We start from the raw sequence: 22,106 nt of genomic DNA, 5'->3' as shown, positions 1-22,106 counted from the left end.
TCAGGCTTTTTTATCACCCTTTTTTTTTCAAAATCTTTGTTTAGTAAAAAAATATCAAGATTTTTTGAGATATCATTTTCAATTGATAGGGTTTCCAAAATTTGAAAGACCTGCAGCATTATTGATATTATTAAAATAATACTAGTAATAATAAAATGAAATTGAATAAAGTTCTCAAAAACAGTCAATAAGTTCTTGAAGATAAAAAGTTAAATAAAGTTAGGAGATTTTTAAAATTATAAGTTATTTAAGGTCAAGTTAATAGATTTAATAGATTAATAGGTTTAAATAGATTTAATAAAGAAACTACATACTTACATACTTTATATTTTGAACTCATTTATAAAATAAAAAGCGGTACAAAGAGCAATAAAAAATCTTGTTCTAATTATGTTTTAGAATAAGTTTTATAATTTTTGTTATTATTTAAAAATTAATAATTTTTAAATAAAGGTTGTACAAATTTGAAATCATGCAATTTTGTAAAGGTTGAGTTTTTTTTTCAAATTTACAATTACAAAATTGAATCATTTATTTCTAAACTGTTGAGCACGCTTTTTTTAATTTTCATGACATAGGTTTTGAAAAGTGTGTTTATCAAGAATCTCATCATACAATGATTTTGTTACGCTCTAAATAGTCATCACTAAAAAATTAGATGGTTAGTTTCACTAAGAACTTTAGTTGAACAATGTAGTATTATGGAGCAAACCTTCTCTGGGGATTTATTGGCCTCATGTTCATGGTAAATGTAAATTTTCGCTTTTTTGCTTTCATGTTATGTACACAAAATACAAAATTTACTGCAGAAAGTAGCCATATGATTTCATCTGACAGGTTTCTGCAATAAATAAAAATATAAAGTAAAATCACAACTCATTGTAAAGTGTATTAGTTCACATGTTTCCACTTAAAGTGGTATTTCTTAAGTTGGCCTTTCATAATCTACGTTAATATTGTTTAAAAAAAAAAAGAGGGGGGAAGGTGAGGTCAGGCAGCACACGACATCACCCCCCCTTCTTTCCTCCTCAAAACATGATCTAATCTCTGTTAGGTGCTAGAACAAAATCTAGTACTTTTTACTCATATGTTAAAGACCTTTTATATCTAAATGAGCTTTACAAATGTTGAAAATGGTAAAATATTATTATGATAATTCTATTGTCAGATTGATATCTAATAGATTGATGATTGATGTTACACTATTATGATGCAATTATATTTTTGTTAATCTGTATACATCTCTATATGTATACAGTGAATAATATATTAAGCTAATAATATAGCATAATTTCCTAATACATTTTGTGTACTTTAACTTTCAAAATATGCACTTTTAGATTTTCAGAAAAAGAAGAAAAAACAAAAAATAATTAAAAAAATAAAAGATGAGGTAGCACTCCCATATTTTTATAATGATCACTAACATGGTCAGGCAAGCTATAGTTACTTGTTCCATTATCAAAAGGTTAATCTCACATGACTTGTTATTCAGCAAAATTGCACCCTTTTACTGTTGCAAGGGTGCAACTTGGGTGCAAGAGTGCAACTTAGCTTATACTTATACTAGCAAAGTTAGTTCCAGAAGTCATAATCATCTTATATAGTCATCTTATATATATTATCATATATAGTATATATATATATATATATATATATATATATATATATATATATATATATATATATATATATATATATATATATATATATATATATATATATATATATATAATCATCTTAAAGTTAGTTTTTTAGACCATGTTAGTATTCGTAAAAAAGAGAAAAAAAAAGCAACCTTACTACAATGGTCTAGTGGCTCAAGGCTTAACTAGAGCATGTCCAATGACATATGCATTGCCATTTTGAACCTATATGATATGACATGTAAGACCATATGGCTTATATCAGGGTGGCAAGCGGAAACAGACCTCTGTTTATAATTACTAGAAACCATTGTAAAAAGCTTTTGTCTAATGCTAAAGCCCGCTATTCTCAGGTCACAAAATCTTGTATTTTATCTCAAAAATTAGGCTCCAGAGATTTCTGGCGAATCTTTAACAGTGTCAATAATAAAGGAATAAAAATCTGTTATTCTTCCTCTCTTGCATGGTTCAGATTTTGTTACCTCACCTAAAGACAAAGGTGAATTGTTTGCTAAAAACCTTTAATCAATCTTATCTCTTGATTTCACTAATCACATCCTACCTGATATAACGGACAATCAGGTTGAACCATTGCTTGACATTTGTATCACTCCAGCTTCTGTCTCTAAAGTGATTTCTTACTTAGACTTTTCTAAAGCTTGTGGTCCGGACAACACACCTGTTATAGTCTTGCAGAAATATTTTCCGAAGTTGTCATCTATACTTTCAAAATTATTTAACAAGTGCCTATCAGAGTTTTGTTTTCTAGCCTGCTGGAAAGCAGCATCTGTTATCCCAACTTTAAAAAACTATGGAGAACGATCTAACTCGTCTAACTATGGTCCCATTGGTCTTCTTCCTATCAGAAGCAAGATTTTTGAGTCTTTAATTAATAAATACTTAATCTCTCATCTTGAATCTAATAACTTACTTTCTGATCATCAATTTGGATTTTGATCTTCTTGTTCAACTGCTGATTTGCAACGATAATAACTGATAGGTTTTATTGTGCATTAGATAGATGTGAAGAGGGTATGGCTGTTGCTCTCGATATTTCTAAAACTTTTTATAAAGTTTGGCATGCTGGTCTTCTCCATGAGCTCTCCTCTTGCAGTGTATCAGGTAATATCTTTAAGATTATTGAATTCTTCCTTACCAATTGTAGTATAAAAGTTGTCCTTGATGGACAGGGTTCTTCTTCATTTCGTACAACTTAAGGGGCTTCTCTTTCTCTTGGGTAGTTATAAACCAGGTAAATGGGCTGTTTTTAATAAATTTAAAACTTAGTAGAGAGGTATTAGACAAATATATAATTACAAATATATAATCTTCATAAAAATAATTCTTACATAGTAATCTTCAGAACACGCCCATATTATATCAGTGTCTACTCGCGTCCATATTATATTGCTGTTATATAAACAACGTTTTAAAGTTTTTTAGTGATTTTATCTGTAGATATAAGTTGTTTGACTAAATACTTGGCACTTAAATAGGATGGCATTTGTATTTTCCCATTATTGTTGTTAATTAGGTTCGCTGCAAATATTCCTGGTTTTGCTGGTGCTTATGTAAATAACTCATCAGTTTTAAATTTTTTAATTGTATTTATAATATCTTCCATAGAAATAAAATAGACATTGAAATTAGTCTCATTTTTAACAGCTTCATGAAAAGTTATGGCATGAGTTATTATAAATTTTCTCTGGATTATTTTTTGCGTTGCTATTCTTTTAACGGTCCCACCAATAGCATGTACCAATCCTTTCCCATGTGAAGCAGCAAAAAAGTTCCAGAATAATTTTAAGTCATGCTGCTCTTCCAACCAGGGTATTGCTGGTGCAATAAAACGATATTTAAATTGATTACTTGGCTCGTCTGTCTAAATCTGTAGTACTTTAACACTTATTCAATATGGTTAGATAATAAATTATGAACAAATACAAGAATAAATTTTTTTGAATGGCTTAAATCATCTGAAGCTATGACAGATGACGAGAATGAATTTTGGTACTAAAATACAGCAGTAAACACAGTAACTTGCTTCTTGTACCAATGTGCTGACTGCACTTCATCTTGCCACAAAGTTGAAAAATTTTCAGCAAAATTCACTTGAAGGATGGCTGTGTCTGGTTTACTTTGAGGTTGGATCTTATGATACGATGTCTTTGATTGTTTCTGTTTAATAATATAATGCCAAAGAAATGAAGGTAAAGATTTTGAAAAGGTGCTGTAAAGATCATCAACTCTTTCCTTTTTTTAAATCTTTTTAATATATTCTTTTCCATTACCATCTGCAACTTTTTCCCATTGGTACCATGTAATGCATTTATTCTTGTCAATTTCATTTAAAACATATAGATTATGAAACTTTGCAGCATCTTTGCATGTTGTACACATATTATTATAACAAATGTCTTTTTCACTATCACATACAATGCTAAGAGGAAAGTCATGTGAATACAATAGAAAATTTGAATCTAACTTGTGCAGGGCTTCAAGGATAAGAACATTGACATTGAACTAGACAAAAGTCATGTGGTGGGCGTGAACTAGCAAACTTTGATTTTCCAACAGATTCTTCAGGATAATCACCTTTAAAAACAGCATAAGCTTCAATAACATTCACATACAAATGATGTTTTTGCAATTTTTTCTTGTTCTTTAATCTCACCACAATGGTGTCTCTTTTACCGGGTGCTTGACGGGATATATCATCACGCTGGTAAAAATCAAGAACCAGTTTTACAGTTAAAGCATCTAATGCATTATCACTAAGTATTTTTTCTGGACTAGGGGTTTCATTCATTTTTGTTAAAAGTTTTTGTACAACTTTAGCTGTCTTTCTGGGTGATTTTGGTAGTGCTGATTTGGCTCTCTTAACAGCTTTTCCAAGAATGCTTGCAGATTTGTAAGAGGGTGATGTAACAGCTACAGATTTTGATTCTGCTATTTTTTGTCTGCTCTTTTTCTTTCAATGCCTTTCTTTTTCTCGTTGAGCCTCCAATTTAGCAAGTTGTCTTTCTTTTCTCTTTTTTGAATCTTTTTCTTTAAATACTTTTTCGCCAAATTTTTCTAACTGCCTTTCACGATATTTTCTTTGACGTTCAGCATGAGTAAGAGACATATTAAATCCCTAAAAGATTAAAAAAAAGCAACACAATAGTTATAAAGATGGGCGTATTACATCCAAGGCTCAATGGAGTTACAACTATCCTTTAGAGAGGCTCTATGTATCCCAAAACAGAGCCTCAAGGATAACTGAGCAAATGTTGCCTATTCAAAACATACCTATATTTCGTAGTTTTTGAAGAAAACGCAAAGAAAGTTAACTGCACAATAATCTGGCCGATTAAAGTTGATAAAAACTAAATTGTGGTTTCAGTTAAGCAGTTTTGAATATTGTTTTAAATTTTGTTAAAAAATTGTCACACCGTGATGTAATGGCGTGACATAAAAAGATTCTAAAAATAACTTGAGCTAATTATTTTTTTAAACATGTTAGTGTTTATTTAGATGTACTAGATAGAGTTCTCATTGCCCTGGAATTTTGAAATCCTAAATTTTATTGGTTGTCTTAGAAATAAAACTATTGGTACCCTAATTGTCACAGCGTGACAATAGTGGTAATAACATTTGATTAAAATAAATGGTTTTCTAAATTCGTCTGGCAATGAGTATGTTTTTATCATAATTAGCAATGATTAGTGCAGCTAAAAACCTGATTGCAATGAGCAAGACAGTTTTTGAATTTTTTATAGGTTCAATTGAACTTCGGCGATTAAAAACGATTTAAATTATTGCAAAAACGCCTATTTTTACCTTCTGTTTCAGCCCATATAATTTTTTATGATAGTGGCATACTATAGTAAACTATATATTTTCTGAAAGAGGAAAAGTAGAGCTTTCTACTGATATATAGTATTATGTATATTGGCTTCGTTTTATTTTTTCATTTTTTGTGAGATGGTTGTGGAATTGCTCATTAGTTAGACAAGTGTTTTTTGAATCGTAGAGCCGGAAAAAAAAAATGGCGTTAAAATTTATAAAGTTTGTTCACTTTAATAGTCAAAAAATAAAAAAAAATTATCAACCTTTTTTTTTAACAATTTGGCTTTAACAAAATCTTTGCATACTACTCATAAAGTAGTTAATCATTTTTAATATTCAGTCTATGATCAATTCAGAATATTAATGATAAAGAAAAAACTTTTGTTAAAAAGCAATTTCAAAATTGAAATGTAAAATGAAGTTATATGTAATACGAAAAAATTAATGATAAAGCATCAAACTAAATATATATGTAAAAAAATAATAATGTAAAGCGTTTTAAAATTTTTAAAAGAATTTTAATTAAATTTAATAAAATAAATTTACATTTAATTATATTTAATAATAAATTTTATAAAATAAATTAAAAATATAAAAAAACAAAAACAAAAAAAAAAAATGCAAAATAGAAAAAAGTTTATTTATTTATCTGTTTTTTTATTAATAAAAAAAATATTCCACAAATGTTTTTTACAACAATTAATTATAGCCTAATGTTTTCCACATAAACTGTTCTAAAAGACTGTTTAAACAAACTAATTGAAAAAAGTTTTAGCATAATGTAAATTGCAAAACGCGTATGTAAAATTGTGAATACGTACATAAATTTCAAATAGTGTAATGCTTCTTAACAAGGCCTAATTAACAAGTCATCAGTAGAACAAGAAAATCAAAATACGTATTGATTGCCATATACTTATTGATTGTTTTATCCCTGGCATAGGTAATAAGATAAGAAATTGAATTTTAGACTTCCCTTTGTTAATGGCATTGCTTTTTATCAAAAATATTTTTTCTAAAAGTCTCAGATAATAAAATACAAGATTTTATTATCTGAGAATAATGGACCTTGGCGTAAGATAATAGCTTATACCAATTTCTTGCCAGAGTTGTTCTCTTGCAAGAGTTGTTTTCTTGCAAAAAAAATATCCCAACCAACCTTATGGTAGTAGTAAAAAATGCATTAACAGGATGTAGAAGATATATAATAGGATATATTTTACATGATAAAAGTTTTAGTGAGATCATTCTATGGTCTAAACCACCAAAAGGAGAATAAGGAGAAACTGAGCACAAGTTAGACATAAGACATGGGGCAGGCATGAGACCAGTAGAGATAACTAAGATTAGGTCTGTCTGGAAAATAATTCAAATATAATAAAAAAAATCACAAGATTAACTGAGTAAGAGATAAAGAAAAATAAAAAGATTTCAAGTTTTAGAGCCAGCGGGCTCAGTGGAATTAAAGCCAAGCCATTCAATGCGATAAGCATTAAAGTTGCTAATAATAAAATTTTAGCTGAGGGATAAAATGAAAAGGCCAACTTGATCAGAAATAACATCGTAGTGCAGTATTGATGAGGAGAAAGATAAATAACAAAGAGAAAGGTGATTAAGTGAATAGGTGCTAAATAAAAGCATAAAATGGATGGAGGTTTCAAACTCCTTTTTAGGACAAATGAATAAATTGATATATAAGTATATGCCCTTTACTACCAGTTAGCTTCAGAACCAATAAACATAATTTTACAGTCGCATCTTAAGGAGTTAACAGATAAAGTTACCTAGCCATTACCAATGAGACACTTTGACCCATGTGTAAAGTCAAGAAAATCAACCATTCATCATTCTAGGCTGGAAGTAATGTAACTCAGGCTTACATCAATGCCAACCTATTAGATGAAGAATAGGTGCAAGGCTGGGTAACAAAAACATTTTGCTTACCCTTTTTTTGCCTTGAAGGCCTTATGTATAATAGTCAGATGCAGATATTATCTGCTCAAGATTGGAACACCATCTAGCTTTACTCAGCCAAGAGCCACAGGGTGCAGGGTATTTCGAGTCAGAGTTTTCTTTCCCTAGCTTTAACTTAGATTAACCTCATTTCCTACTGTCCTACTAGATTACATGTTACCTGTAGAGATTTGATCATGATGATTCTGACTTGACTTATAACATAAAAATGTCAAGTGGTATACAAAATTTTTTTTTCTAATAAAATATTTACAAATAAATTTCATTAAATTTAAATTAATAAAAAATTTGTGCCCAAGTTTTTTTTTTTATTGTTTTTTTTTTTTTAGTATTTGTTTGAGAAATTGAATGACCATTTAAAACACGGGGCTTTGATGGAAGTGTGCACTTTACTATTTTCAATTGTTCGCAAACAGGTAAACTTTTTTGTGTTTTTAGAAATAATTTTATGTTTTAATAATAAAAAGATTCAGAACCCATTATAAATGTCTTATGAAAAACATGTTTCGTCAAAATGTGCAATTAACACTTGTTTATGATTTATACTGATTTTGATTAGCAGAAAAGCTCACTGTATTGAAAACTAGCCATAATGTGAAATTATTGTGACTTATTTGTTACTCTAATACTCTAATAGCTTGAGAAATAAAAGAAAATAAACAGATACCAGAACTAAATGTTATAGAAAGCTTAATCAAATTGCACTTATGAAAAATAAAATTAATTGAAAACAAATTGGCACAAAATAGATTATATAAATTAATTGAATATAAAGTAAAAAGCATATATTTAAAAATCTCTTTTAACCTTTTATTATTAAAAAAACCCCAAAAGTTAACTTGAGAGATATTGTTAAATAATGCAACTTTAATTAAACATTATTAGATTATCATAAGAATGCTTCAATAATGATCTAACATGGTTTAAGCATATATTTTGAAATGCTCACAAAAGTATTAAGAAGTTATATTTTATTAGGTATTAAAAAACTATTTTACAACTAAAAGCTTGTGTTTGGTGTGGTGGCAATAGTGGTGTGGTAAAAATTTTGAACAAAATATTTTTCTTTCTACTGGTGCTTTTATTGTGTTATTGTTTTTATTTAGTTTTTAAAAAAGTATTCTGATTGATCTCGCCGGTTTTTTTTTCTTTGTTTATTTATTATTCTTTACTTAATTAGTTATTAAAAATATTTTACAACTTATAGAAATAAGGTGTGCAAAGACTTTACCTAGAAAACTTAAAGTCATGTTTTCAAATAATTGCGTAAAAATAAGTTTCATAAAATAGATTCCCATAAAATATTTGAATAATTAAAATTTATTTTAAAAAAGAAAAATGCAAACATATTTCTGCATTAACATCACACCTTGGTATGATTTAAAAAGCATTATTCAATTTCATCTTTTTTAAAATACATAAAAAATTCAAAAAATGCACACAGAAGAAAATACAACAAAGTTTTATAAAAAACGATGGAAAATAAAAAATATGCTAATACTAAAGGTTTCAGTTTGTTTTTAAAATTTCATGTTACTACCTATTGGACTAGTAGATAATCCAATGAGTTTTTAAAAAACAAACTGATAACAAGACTACTTTATTTTAAATTATTTAAGACATTTTATTTATTAAATCATATTTTTAGCCATCTTGGTTACACAGATTAGTCAATACAACTCTTTTTGCTACATTCCTAAAATATCTAAAGGTTTGTTCTTTCAAGTTCTATTTACTTCTGTATTATGATATTATGCTAGGTTAACAATTTATTGACTTAATGCTAAATAATGCTGTTACATATATGTATATATATATATATATATATATATATATATATATATATATATATATATATATATATATATATATATATATATATATATATATATATATAAAATGCCTAAAATTGCTAATATTTACATTTTGACAGGTTGGAAAAAAGTCTTAAAGTTTTAAAAAAACAGAGTTTGACAAATAATCAGGATGTAGTTTGGAAAATGCATATACTATAATTTCCAAAAATCATTTAAATTTTGGAAATGTGTTTAAAATAGTTATATCTTTTATGATATGATACTTTAATTTGCTTGGTTTGATTGTTTAAAATAAATGATTATTAAATATTATGAATATTGTAAACTATATATATATATATATATATATATATATATATATATATATATATATATATATATATATATATATATATATATATATATATATATATATATATATATATATATATATATATATATATATATATATATATATATATATATATATATATATATATATATATATATATATATATATATATATATATATATATATATATATATATATATATATATATATATATATATATATATATATATATATATATATATATATATATATATATATATATATATATATATATATATATATATATATATATATATATATATATATATATATATATATATATATATATATATATATATATATATATATATATATATATATATATATATATATATATATATATATATATATATATATATATATATATATACAGTATGCAACAAAATTATTCATACCCTATCACAAAATATGTTGTAGCGATAAAACAAAAACCAAATGGATTAAAATGATTTTAATTGAAATTTAAAAAATGTTTGTTGTATTTACAACTATTTAACAATATTAACTATAATATTTGAAAAATTAAATCTTTAAAATTAAATTAAATTTTTAATTAAATTTAATTTTAAAAAAATTAAATTTTTAAAAAAAGTGAAAATTATTTAAAAACTGAGATATTAGGAAGCGTCAAAAGTATTCATACCTCTCAAAATTTTATTTAGTATATTTGAGTTTTTTGTTTTATTTATTAATTAATATTTAGTATGATGTCCTTGGACATCGGTAACTGCTTGCAAGCGACGAGGAATACTATTAGCTAAGTTTTGTAAATAGTTTGGAGGAATATTATGCCAAGCTGCCTCCAACGCTAAAAAGAGTTTTTTTTTTGTTGATACTGTGCTTATCCCTATTAATTTTGCCATCCAAATAATGACACAAATTTTCAATTGGATTGATATCTGGACTTTGCGCAGGCCAATCCAACAATTCTATTTCATTTTCTTCAAAATATATTTTTGCAATTTTACTGGTATGTTTCAGATCATTGTCTTGTTGGAAGGCAAATTGATCTGTTAATCCTAATTTATTGACGGAGGGCGTAAGGTTGTTTTGCAAAATATATACATATCTGCTCCTGTTAATTTTTCTTCAATATGAATTAAGTTACCAACTCCGTTATAGCTAAAACAGCCCTAAACAAGTACATTACCACCACCGTGTTTGATGGTTGCTTTTATAGTTTTTTTGTCTCAGGGTTTTCCTTTTCTTTTCCATACATTTCATCTTTTTTTGGAATTCTTTAGTTCGAATTTACTTTCATCAGGCCATAAAACCGATTTCCAGAAACCTAATGTCTTTGAAAAGTACTTTTTTGCAAAGGCAAGGCGTTTAGTTTTATTTTTTCGTGAAATAAAGGGTTTTTTTGTAATGCGGGATCCATAAAACCCTGCAGAACGAGATTTTACATTGTATTGCTCATTTAGAAATGTTCATGTTTAGTTTCTCTTTAATAGCTTTGGCAGAAATAACAGACTTTTGCTTTACTTCTCTTACAATAAGCCTATCTTCTCGAGATGTTGTTTTTGGTGGATGGCCTGAATGTGCTTTATTTTGCACACTTTCAGTCTTTTTATATTTTTGTATTATTGATTGTACTGTTGCCTTGTTTTTATTGTATTTTTCAGCAATTTTTCCATACCCGAAGCCTCTTTCATGATCATCAACAGTCATTTGACGTATGTCAACACTAATTTCATTGGTCTTAGGCCTTTTGGAAAACATTTGACATGAAACAGAAGAAATTATTTAAATATTTAAAATTTTACGTCTGTAGTGTAGACAAACAAAATTAAATAACTTACCAGCAAAAACAATCAAAAAATAAACTTACAGCACTAAATAATTCAAAAGGGAGCAGGAGCGATCGCTCTCAAATGCTGACCACGGAAATAATATTTAGTTGCGAAAAACTGGCCAGACCTTTTAGTTGTTTTGAGAACATTTCAAAAAACATAAAAAAAGCGCAAAAAAGATTATTGGACCGATGAGAGACAATTAAAAAAAAAAAAAAACAGAAAAGAAAATAACTTATAACACGAAAAAACTTAAATCAAAATAAATTACGTTTAGAACAAATATTTTCGAAACATCGCTCTTTTATAATTTTAATAAGGGAACAAATGTTCTTTTATTTATCAAAGAGTATAATATAATTTTTATGTATATAATCGTGTCTTTTTTCCAGTGTTGGATTAAGGAGAGTTGGGGTTAGAGGGAGCTATAGCCCTGGGCTCGAATCCAGAGTTCGTTGAGATTGAGCTTGGCAACATAGCTAATCTTAACTTGGAATGTCTTAGTTCTGCCAATAAATTAAGAAAGTCAGTAATCGATATCATTCTACCATTGATAAATGATAGATTTAGTTCGCTGTTAAATCCCACATTCGAATCAATAGATTGGTTAGATCCACAAATATGGACAGCAGAATGCATGTATGGTGATGCCAGCATCTCTTTATTACTAAAGGAACTCTTTTACCCTCTAGAGGCTGCAGGAATAGATTTTAAAATGGTTCTTCCGGAATGGAAAGTTGCAAAACTAGTAATACTCAATACACCAGTGCACTCACCCCTCTGGAAATGTGGCAGAAATTTTTTCTTTATCATAGAATCAAGTTTCCAAACTTTTTTCTTTTTTTCTTCGGAAATACACATCAAACTTGAACTCATGATGTGTATTTCTGGCTCTAATTCCGTTGTCATAAGCATTTTCAGCATTTTGACTGTAATACTGACTGATTGTCATTTAAAGACGAACCACTCAACAATGGAAGACTCTATAGTCATAGCAGAGAATGACCAGAGTTTCACTTACCAAGAACGAGAAGATATTTTGAGTTGCGCTGTAGATGTCTACTTAAGTAAGCAAACAATTTATTGCCTTGATTCAGCTAATGCTATGTCATTGATTATAGTTGCAAAGAAAGCTGCTAAAGTAACAATTTTAGTTCTACATCTGAATCGGAGGGATAAACATTTTATTTTAAAATTTTTTACTCATAAGTCACTTATCTATGTAATTATGTTTGTGTTTCGTTGTGTATGATTTTATTTTGTTCATCTATGTTTGTGTTCTGTTTTGACCTCTGGCACAGTGCTGATTCACTCGTAAGTCACTTTTTGTATGTAATTATGTTTGTTTTGTGAAACAATATTGTCTAATGTTGGATATAGCTCCTTAACTTGTTTTGTTGATCTCACTCCTTATAGGATACATCATTGCTGTTTGCCCACTACTCTGTAGTTTGTGCACAAAACAGTTTTCTAGTTTTATAGCTTAGATTTAGTCCCATACGAAACAATATTGTCTGTTACTCTTGAGTCCTTAATTCAAGGGGGGATTGGAATAAAAGGGTGAGTGGGAATTTTAGTCTGAAAGTTTCAATATTTATCAGTTACTAGAATGTTTTTTAATTTGTAAGGCCGATTTTCACTTTTTTTTTGTATATATATATATATATATGTATATGTATATATGTATATGTATATGTATATATGTATATATTTATATTTATATTTATATATATATATATATATATATATATATATATATATATATAAATATATATATATATATATAATATATATATATATATATATATATATATATATATATATATATAAAATATATATATATATATATATATGTTTTTTAATTTGTAAGGCCGATTTTCACTTTTTTTTTGTATATATATATATATATATGTATATGTATATATGTATATGTATATGTATATATGTATATGTGTATATATATATATATATATATATATATATATATATATATATATAATATATATATATATATATATATATATATATATATATATATATATATATATATATATATATATATATATATATACATTAGGGTTATGATATTTTTTGAATCTGTTGTGGCCATACTTATATAACCTGAGAAATGTTGAGTAATTGATAAAAAACTGGTTTAATGGTAGTCTAGTTGCAAAAATATCCCCCCCCCCCCCCCTTGATAATAACGTGATTTTTCATAGATTACATGAGGATACATAAAGCTTATTTCCAACCCATTTATGAACAGCCACAAAAACAAATAAAACTAATTGTAAATTATATTTAGTATTTATAAACTACATATCATTGAAGTGGATCAATAAAAGTAATTATTTTCAGCAAGTTAGTTTTAACGCTTCACAGGTCATTCTTTCCAGTAAATTTCACATTTGCATATTCCCATTTATTTGAATTTTGAAGGAGATCTTCCATCAATTTGGCGCCTTGTTTAGAAATGATGTTTGTTCTTGGAATATCAACTAGACTATCTTCATTGCTCCAGTGTTTCATAAAGCACTTTAAAGCAGCTGTACTCTTAATTTCAGTCAATGCATCAAGCATATAGTCATATAATTTATCATCAAATAATTGTTTGCTGAACCAAAGTTTTTTCCATTGATTTGCAATAAAAGTTGCTGCACTTTCAAGTTCACACCTCCATGTTGGTATAAGAAAATAGGCAAGAAGAACATATGATGCTCTAGAGTTCCATCTAGCACTGTGCAATGGAGGAAGCTTGTGCCACCTAATTTTTGGTAATTTTTTATGATTCTTGAAGTAACTAAAAGCTTCGCATAACTCATAAAGGAATTTGAAGTCATCTCGCCATCCCAAGTTTATGTAATGATTAGGCTCAGCTTCATATGTATAATTTTTTTGAAGATTTTCATAATTTTCGGTTAAGTCCTTCACAAATTTATAATCAAAACCAGGACTTGTTGATTTACAATTTACAAAATGATCCAAAATGTGTTTTAAAAGGAGATCCAGTATATGATGCTGACATCCTAAATATTGTGGTTTAGTAAAGCCTCTGGTTTCCATTTCATTTTGTATTTTTACAACTATACCATTTAATCTTCCTGTGTTTACTGCTGTTGTGTCACATATAATCATTGAAATACATTTCCATGCATCAAAATCATTTAGCAATTTTTTAAAAGCTCCAAAAGTATCATTGGATTTTCCATTTTTACATTTAACAGTTCCTAACACAAGATTAGATGCTAACTTTGTTCTATTATATACTCTCTTTCTTGATTTTTTTAATTCCACTGGTTCATAATTGTCTTGTGAATCTAAATCTGAACCACTTTCTTCTGATGCAGTTGAACTGCTAACTGGACAATTATTTGCTTTGCTTGTAGAAGTTGTATCTTTTGCATTACAAACCCTGACTTTTGAAGGATGTAATGACACTTGTGTGTTAGTACTGTGACCAACTTCTCCTGAACTTAATAATTTTATGTTATAGAATTTTTTGTTTTCCAGACTAAGTCATATGCCCTTAATATTAGTGATATCAAAAAGATCTCCAAAAACAGAGCATTCTTCCTTTTTGCCAGGCTTTTTAAGATACTTGTCATGTCTTTATATAACCTTTTCAATTTTTTTTCCAACTGATTTTTTAGAAATACTTGGAAAGTCGAGTTTGTTCCATAATTTACTTATTCTGACAGCAATTAACTTTACTCTTTCTTTTCTGCTTTTTTCAATTAATGCCAGGTAGTTGTAACATCCAATAATAAAAGTTTTTTTTAGCATTCTATTAAATGAATCCAATGGTTTTTCAATAAAGGGTAGACCAATTCTTGATGTTATACGTTTTTCAGACGAAACTAAATTTTTTTTCCATCTGCTTGAATATTTGTCAACACAGTTTTGCTATATTTATTTGACATATTAGAAAAATCTAAAATGCATGGATAATATATCTTAGTAATGTTCTATGTTTTAATAATATTTTAATAAAAATACTTTTCTTTAAAAATTTACTGTATAAATATAAAATTAATTAAAAAAGACATTGAAATGGGTAAAGACAAAGGAAATAAATAAAACATAAAACGCATTAGTATTAACTATTTTCTGTATTTGTGTAATATTTCAGTTCAGACCAACATATTACACAAGCACATAAAATAGTTTTTACTTAGGTGTGTAGGAGCATGATTACGTTAGCACTAGAAGAATTTCTTATGAGCAATACAAATTTTTTTAAATGCCGTTTTTTATATGTACTTTTTATTGTACTTATTTAAAGAAGTTCTATGAAAAAAAAAGTTTTTATTGATCAATTAATTCTACATTTTCCAATTATTTTTTGAAGCAAAGTGTAGAATATACTTTCTAGATAAAAGTTTTGCTCTAATGTAAATAATCCGTCTTTTCTCATTTGTCCAGATATATATGCGGCTGCTTTTGTAACAAATTGAACATATTTTTCTACATTTTGAGAATGGCAATTCAGTTTTTGCATATTTTGTATTTCATTTTCAATGAAATCATCACTCAACTCTTTTAACATAGGTGGTGAAGTCTTTGTGTGTTCCTCCTGATTTATAAAACTAAAGTAATCAACTGCATCAAAGTTTAAAAGAGGAACTTTGAATTTTCTTACTTCTGTAGAATTTGAAACTGTACACCACCTCGCAAATTTAGTTCTTTGCAAATTCTTCTAGCTGCTAATTCTCTTATTTCTTTTTGTTCATCCATCAACATTGATATAAAAATATTTTCTGGGTCACCATAATATGCATTTCTTTGAATACATTTATTAACTATAATTCGATCGCTTTTAGAAAGGAAGCGAGAGAATTGAATTAGGCGCCACAAGTGTTTTTCCCCTATGTAACATTGAGGCTTCAGTTTTATAAAGAGCCACACCGGTGCTCGAAGGGTGTAATCAGTAAGTATTACAAGCTCAGTAAAAGGAGGAGTGCTTGTAACTTACAAACAATGGATTCGATTTGCTGTTGTCAGCCATCAAGAATTAACCAACAGGCCTGGCTTTTTTTTAAGACTTTCTTTCACCTTACCTAATTCTATTGACTTGCGCATGTTATAAAGATACTGTTGATTTTTGCTAATTTTATTTTGTCACAATCTCATATAGAACGTTTGGTAAGTTATTCTGTCTGACATTAAATTTGACAATTTGCAACTCGTGACAATTTGTAAGTGCTTTCCCAATGTTGCCACTAAATGCAGTAGGGCCTTAAGTGGTACCATCTAAATGCGATACTAAATTTCTCAAAGGTAGTTCATTAAAATGGATCATACACACTAACCATTGAACTGGATATCCCAAATGTAGTTCCAGCAATCTTATTACACCATTGTTCACACCTATATTTACATTAGCTCTATCAGAGCCAATAGCTAACACATTATCAAGTGATATTTTATTTTCATCAAAAAATCTATAACAGAATTCTTGATATTTGTTGATGATACACTTGATGGATAAATATGACAAAGAAAAATTGAAGGAGGTTCTTTAATCAATGTGATATGTTCCTCAGTAGTTATGTTTTTACTGCTAGTTGTTAATGCACAAAAAGTTTTATCTTTTCTCCTATCAAAGAAAATTGATTTTGGGCCTACTGAACACATAGCTAACTTTGCTTTGTGTGATAATGTAGTTCTAAGCAATTGTCTTTGACGCCTTAACTTGGTTCAGTCTATGCTTTTCTGTCATGTTTTTTTATAAATAAATATAAACTTAGTTTTATTCAATTTGCAAAACAAAATTCTAAAAATAGATTTAAATTCAATAAATCATATGCAAAAGTCCATTTATTTGATATATATGGGGATATTGGTAATCTATATAATATTAATAATACAACAGTCTTTACATACTAATATTATACTAATCTCTATGTACTCATAACTAGTAAATTTTTCAACAATTTTTTTTAAAAATAAATAAATAACAATAATTTTAAAAAGTGTTAATTAGAATCACTACAATTTATATAGTAATAAATAGTAAATTAATATGTAAATTAAAATGATAAGAAAAGCCTAAAAATGCCTGAAATAAATAATAATAATTTTAAAAAGTGCTAATTTAAATCACTGAATAGATAATTAGTTTATAATTTAATACTGGTTTATAATTCCAGACAGTTTTATTGCGGAAAAAATTGAAAAAATTATGATCAAATACCAATACCTTAATACCAATAAAAAACCTAAAAATGCAAAATATAAGTCCCCCGAAAAAAAAAGAATGCCAATAAAAACTTGATTACTATTCTATTTTTGTTATATCATCTAATGGTAACAATTTATCACAATTTAAAAAAAAAAATTAATAATTTTAGGACAAAAATTACTAAGTAACTCGATAACAATAAAAAAAGCCTAAAAATGCACAAATATGGTAAAATAAGGTCTTTTAGCAACAATTATAGATAAAAAAAAGTGATTTTTTTTTTCCCCATTCAATTTTTATCGTTTACGAGCAATAATTTACACTACTCAAGGTAAATTTTATAACCAAATTACTATGCAATTAAATAATGATAAAAAACATAATATATATATATATATATATATATATATATATATATATATATATATATATTTATTTATATTTATATATATATATATATATATATATATATATATATATATATATATATATATATATATATCAATCGTTATCTTGCTCTACAATCTTCATCTTTTCTCTTTCAGTAACTTCCAACTTTAATTAGTGGCTGCTTGCAGCCTTGTTGGAACCGAAGATGTTTTAAAAAAAAAAAAAATATGTAGATATATATATATATATATCTATATGTATATATATATATATATCTATATATCTATATGTATATATATATATATATATATATATATATATATCTATATGTATATATATATCTTTATGTATAAATATATCTATACATATATATATATCTATGTATATATATAGTTCTATAGTTTGTTGGCTTTAGGAAGAGCGGAAGGAAAAAAGTGATTCTTACGCCAACACATACGTCACTTTTAATTACTTTTGACTTTCGTCCAACATTTCCGTGTTGGACGAAAGTAAAAACCATTAATTTAATTACAAATTAATCGTTTTTTAAAAAAACCACAAAAACGCAAATTTAATTGACCAGAATGTTTTTAAAAACATTCTGAATGTTTTTATAACATTTTGAATGTTTTTAACAATATAAACAATGTTTTTATTTTTATTTTTTTTAATAAAATGTTTTTATTTTTATTTTTTTTAATAAAATGTTTTTATTTTTATTTTTTTTACTGTAAATCATGCGCGGAGTGTTGCTACATCGACTATCTTATAGCCTGACTCGCAAGGAAGTGCTGCTACATCGACTGACAAATAGCCTGACTCGCAAGGGAGTGCTGCTACATCGACTGACAAATAGCCTGACTCGCAAGGGAGTGCTGCTACATCGACTGACAAATAGCCTGACCCGCAAGGGAGTGCTGCTACATCGACTGAGGGTTTGGTTGGGGCAGGCAGTCTATCATTATTAAAAAAAAAAATTCCGGTCTTGCATTTTAATTTTTACTTTTTGTCAACAAAATATCGAAAAAACTTTCGGACAACATCTAAGGGTTCTATATATATATATATATATATATATATATATATATATATATATATATATATATATATATATATATATATATATATATATATATATATATATATATATATCTATATATATATATAATATATATATATATATAGATATATATATATATATATAAAGATATATATATACATACAGATATATATATATACATATAGATATATATATATATACATATAGGTATATATATATATATATATATATATATATATATATATATATATATATATATATATATATATATATATATATATATAATGACCTACATATATATATATATTTTATATATATATATATATATATATATATGTATATATATATATATATATATATATGTATATATATATATATATATATATATATATATATATATATATACATTTAAATACATATATATATATATATATGTATATATATATATATATTTATATATATATATGTATATATATATATATATATATACATTTAAATACATATATATATATATATGTATATATATACACACACACATATATATGTATATATATATATTTATATATATATGATTTATATATATATATATATACATTTAAATACATATATATATATATATATATATATATATATATATATGTATATATATATACACACACATATATATGTATATATATATTTATATATATATATATGTATATATATATATATATATATATACATTTATATATATATATATATATATATATATATATACACATATATATATGTATATATATATATATAGTATTGTGAAAAAGTTAAGAAACACAAAAAAAACAAATCATAATTTATTTTTATTTTTAAATTTTTTTTTAACCGAATATATTTTTCTGGTAAAAAGAATAATAATAATAAATTTTAGAAAATAGACAAACAAAATAAAAAATATTAATAGTGATAAAAACTTTTAAACAAATATAAAAAATGTATTTAAAGTTTTATAGGTAATTTTTATTTTAAAAAAATTGTGAAAAAGTTAAGAACCACAGAATAAAAAACGATAATTTTTACCACCTAATACCGCGTAATTCTACCATGAATTTTTAAGCACTCATTTATACGATTTGGCATTGAGTCTATTAAATTCTCTAAAATATGTTTGGGAACATTTCCGAGTATTGCTGGTAAAATATTGCACAACTCCTCAAGGCTCCTTGGTGCTTTCTTGGCAATCTCTTTATCAAGCCAACTCCAAAGATTTTCAATGCAATTTAGATCTGGGCTATTTGGTGGCCAAGTTAGACGCTCAATATTTTTACTTTCGAACCATTCAGAGACAATTTTAGCCCTGTGACATGGTGCATTGTCTTGCTGAAAAACGAACGGAACGCTTTGCTCAAGTGCATCAATTGACGGTAACAAGTTGTTATTTAAAATATTGACATAATAAGTAGAGTTGAGTCGACCATCAAATAATTTAAACATACCGACACCATAATATGTCATGCAGCACCATATTCCAACCGACCCGCTACCTTGTTTTGTTCTTTGAACGATACAATCGTGATTATATTTTTCTGAAGGCTGCCTGCAAATCATAATTCGGTTTTTTCGGTTATCAACCTCGATATTCATCTCATCACTGAACATTACTGTCCTCCATTTTTGTTTAGACCATTCTTTGACGCTTTGGCAAAATTCGTTTCGCTTTTTTATATGTCGTTTGGTAAGTCGCGGTTTTAGAACAGCTTTTTTCCATAACATATTGTTAGCTAATAGTTTCCTACGCACAAGTGATGCCGAGGCTTGACGTCCATTTGAAAGCTTCCATTTCCTTCTTAATTCATGCAACGGCATGGTTCAATTTTTCTTTGCCAACCTGATTAAAAGGCGATCATCATTGGGTGTCGTCAAACGCGGTCTTCCAGAACGATGGCGATCAACGTAAGATTTCGTCTCTTTGAATCTTTTGATGATTGTTAGCACCGAACTATGTGATCGCTTTACTATTCTTCCAATTTCGCGAGCGAATTTACCTTCCTGGTGAAAATGCACCACTTTTACACGATCTTCATAGGTAATAGCTTTTCTGCTCATTGTTTCAAAAGGAAAGAATTTTTTTTGTTTGAAATTAAATACTTTTTTTAAAAGTATTTAAAAAAATTAGTTTTTTTCAAATGTTTTTATTGGTTCTTTGGTAATAACTCAGGTCATTAAAAGAATATTTTAAAAAAAAGGGAAAAATAAATTTAAAAAGACGTTTCCGCCGCATTTAGCACAAAAAATTCTTTGTGGTTCTTAACTTTTTCACAAAAAAAATATAAAAAAAAATTTACACATAATATTTAATCCTTATTTTTTATAGGTTCTATTAACTAACTTTCAAAAAAAAAATTTTTTTCTTTTTTCTCATGCTATATTTAATATGTTTTAAAAAAAAAGACTATTTTATTATCTATAGAATAAAAATTAATTAAATTTATTTGAAAAAAATTTTTAATTTTATTTAGTGGTTCTTAACTTTTTCACAATACTGTATATATATATGTATATATATAGATATATATATATATATATATATATATATATATATATATATATATATATATATATATATATATATATATATATATATATATTGATATGTATATATATATATATATATACACACATAAATATATATATATATATATATATATGTATATATATATATATATACATATATATATATATATATATATATATACATATATATATATATATACATATATATATATATATATATATATATATATATATACATATATATATATATATATATATACAGTATCGGACAAAAAATTGTGGACTAACTCAATTTTATAACAAAAGTTTATCAAAATCTAAATAGAACTAGTGAAACAATTTTAGATATTAATTTTTAAATAGTTTATTATGTTCTTAACAAAATTTAAAACGTTTGAATCATACTAAGAATCACAAAAAAAATTTATAACACATTTTTTTCAACAAACTACATTTTTCATTGGACAAAACAAGGTGGACAAATCAAAACGAAG

At 26.2% G+C, this 22,106-nt stretch overlaps 1 protein-coding gene across 1 annotated transcript in view; it reads left to right on the top strand.

Moving 5' to 3' along the window:
- LOC100204754 (hamartin) overlaps positions 1–22,106 on the top strand; it is a 99,582-nt gene that overhangs the window by 9,710 nt on the left and 67,766 nt on the right. The window contains exons 2-3 of the mRNA XM_065791121.1: positions 7,781–7,867; positions 9,100–9,162. Of these exons, the coding sequence (XP_065647193.1) occupies positions 7,781–7,867; positions 9,100–9,162 (150 nt within the window). The remainder of the gene's footprint in view (positions 1–7,780; positions 7,868–9,099; positions 9,163–22,106) is intronic.

Source organism: Hydra vulgaris, chromosome 02 (assembly GCF_038396675.1).
Source record: "Hydra vulgaris chromosome 02, alternate assembly HydraT2T_AEP".
In the NCBI taxonomy this organism is placed as follows: domain Eukaryota; kingdom Metazoa; phylum Cnidaria; class Hydrozoa; order Anthoathecata; family Hydridae; genus Hydra; species Hydra vulgaris.
Note: the sequence above shows the minus strand (reverse complement) of the source record. Positions and strands in the feature narration are given on the sequence as shown.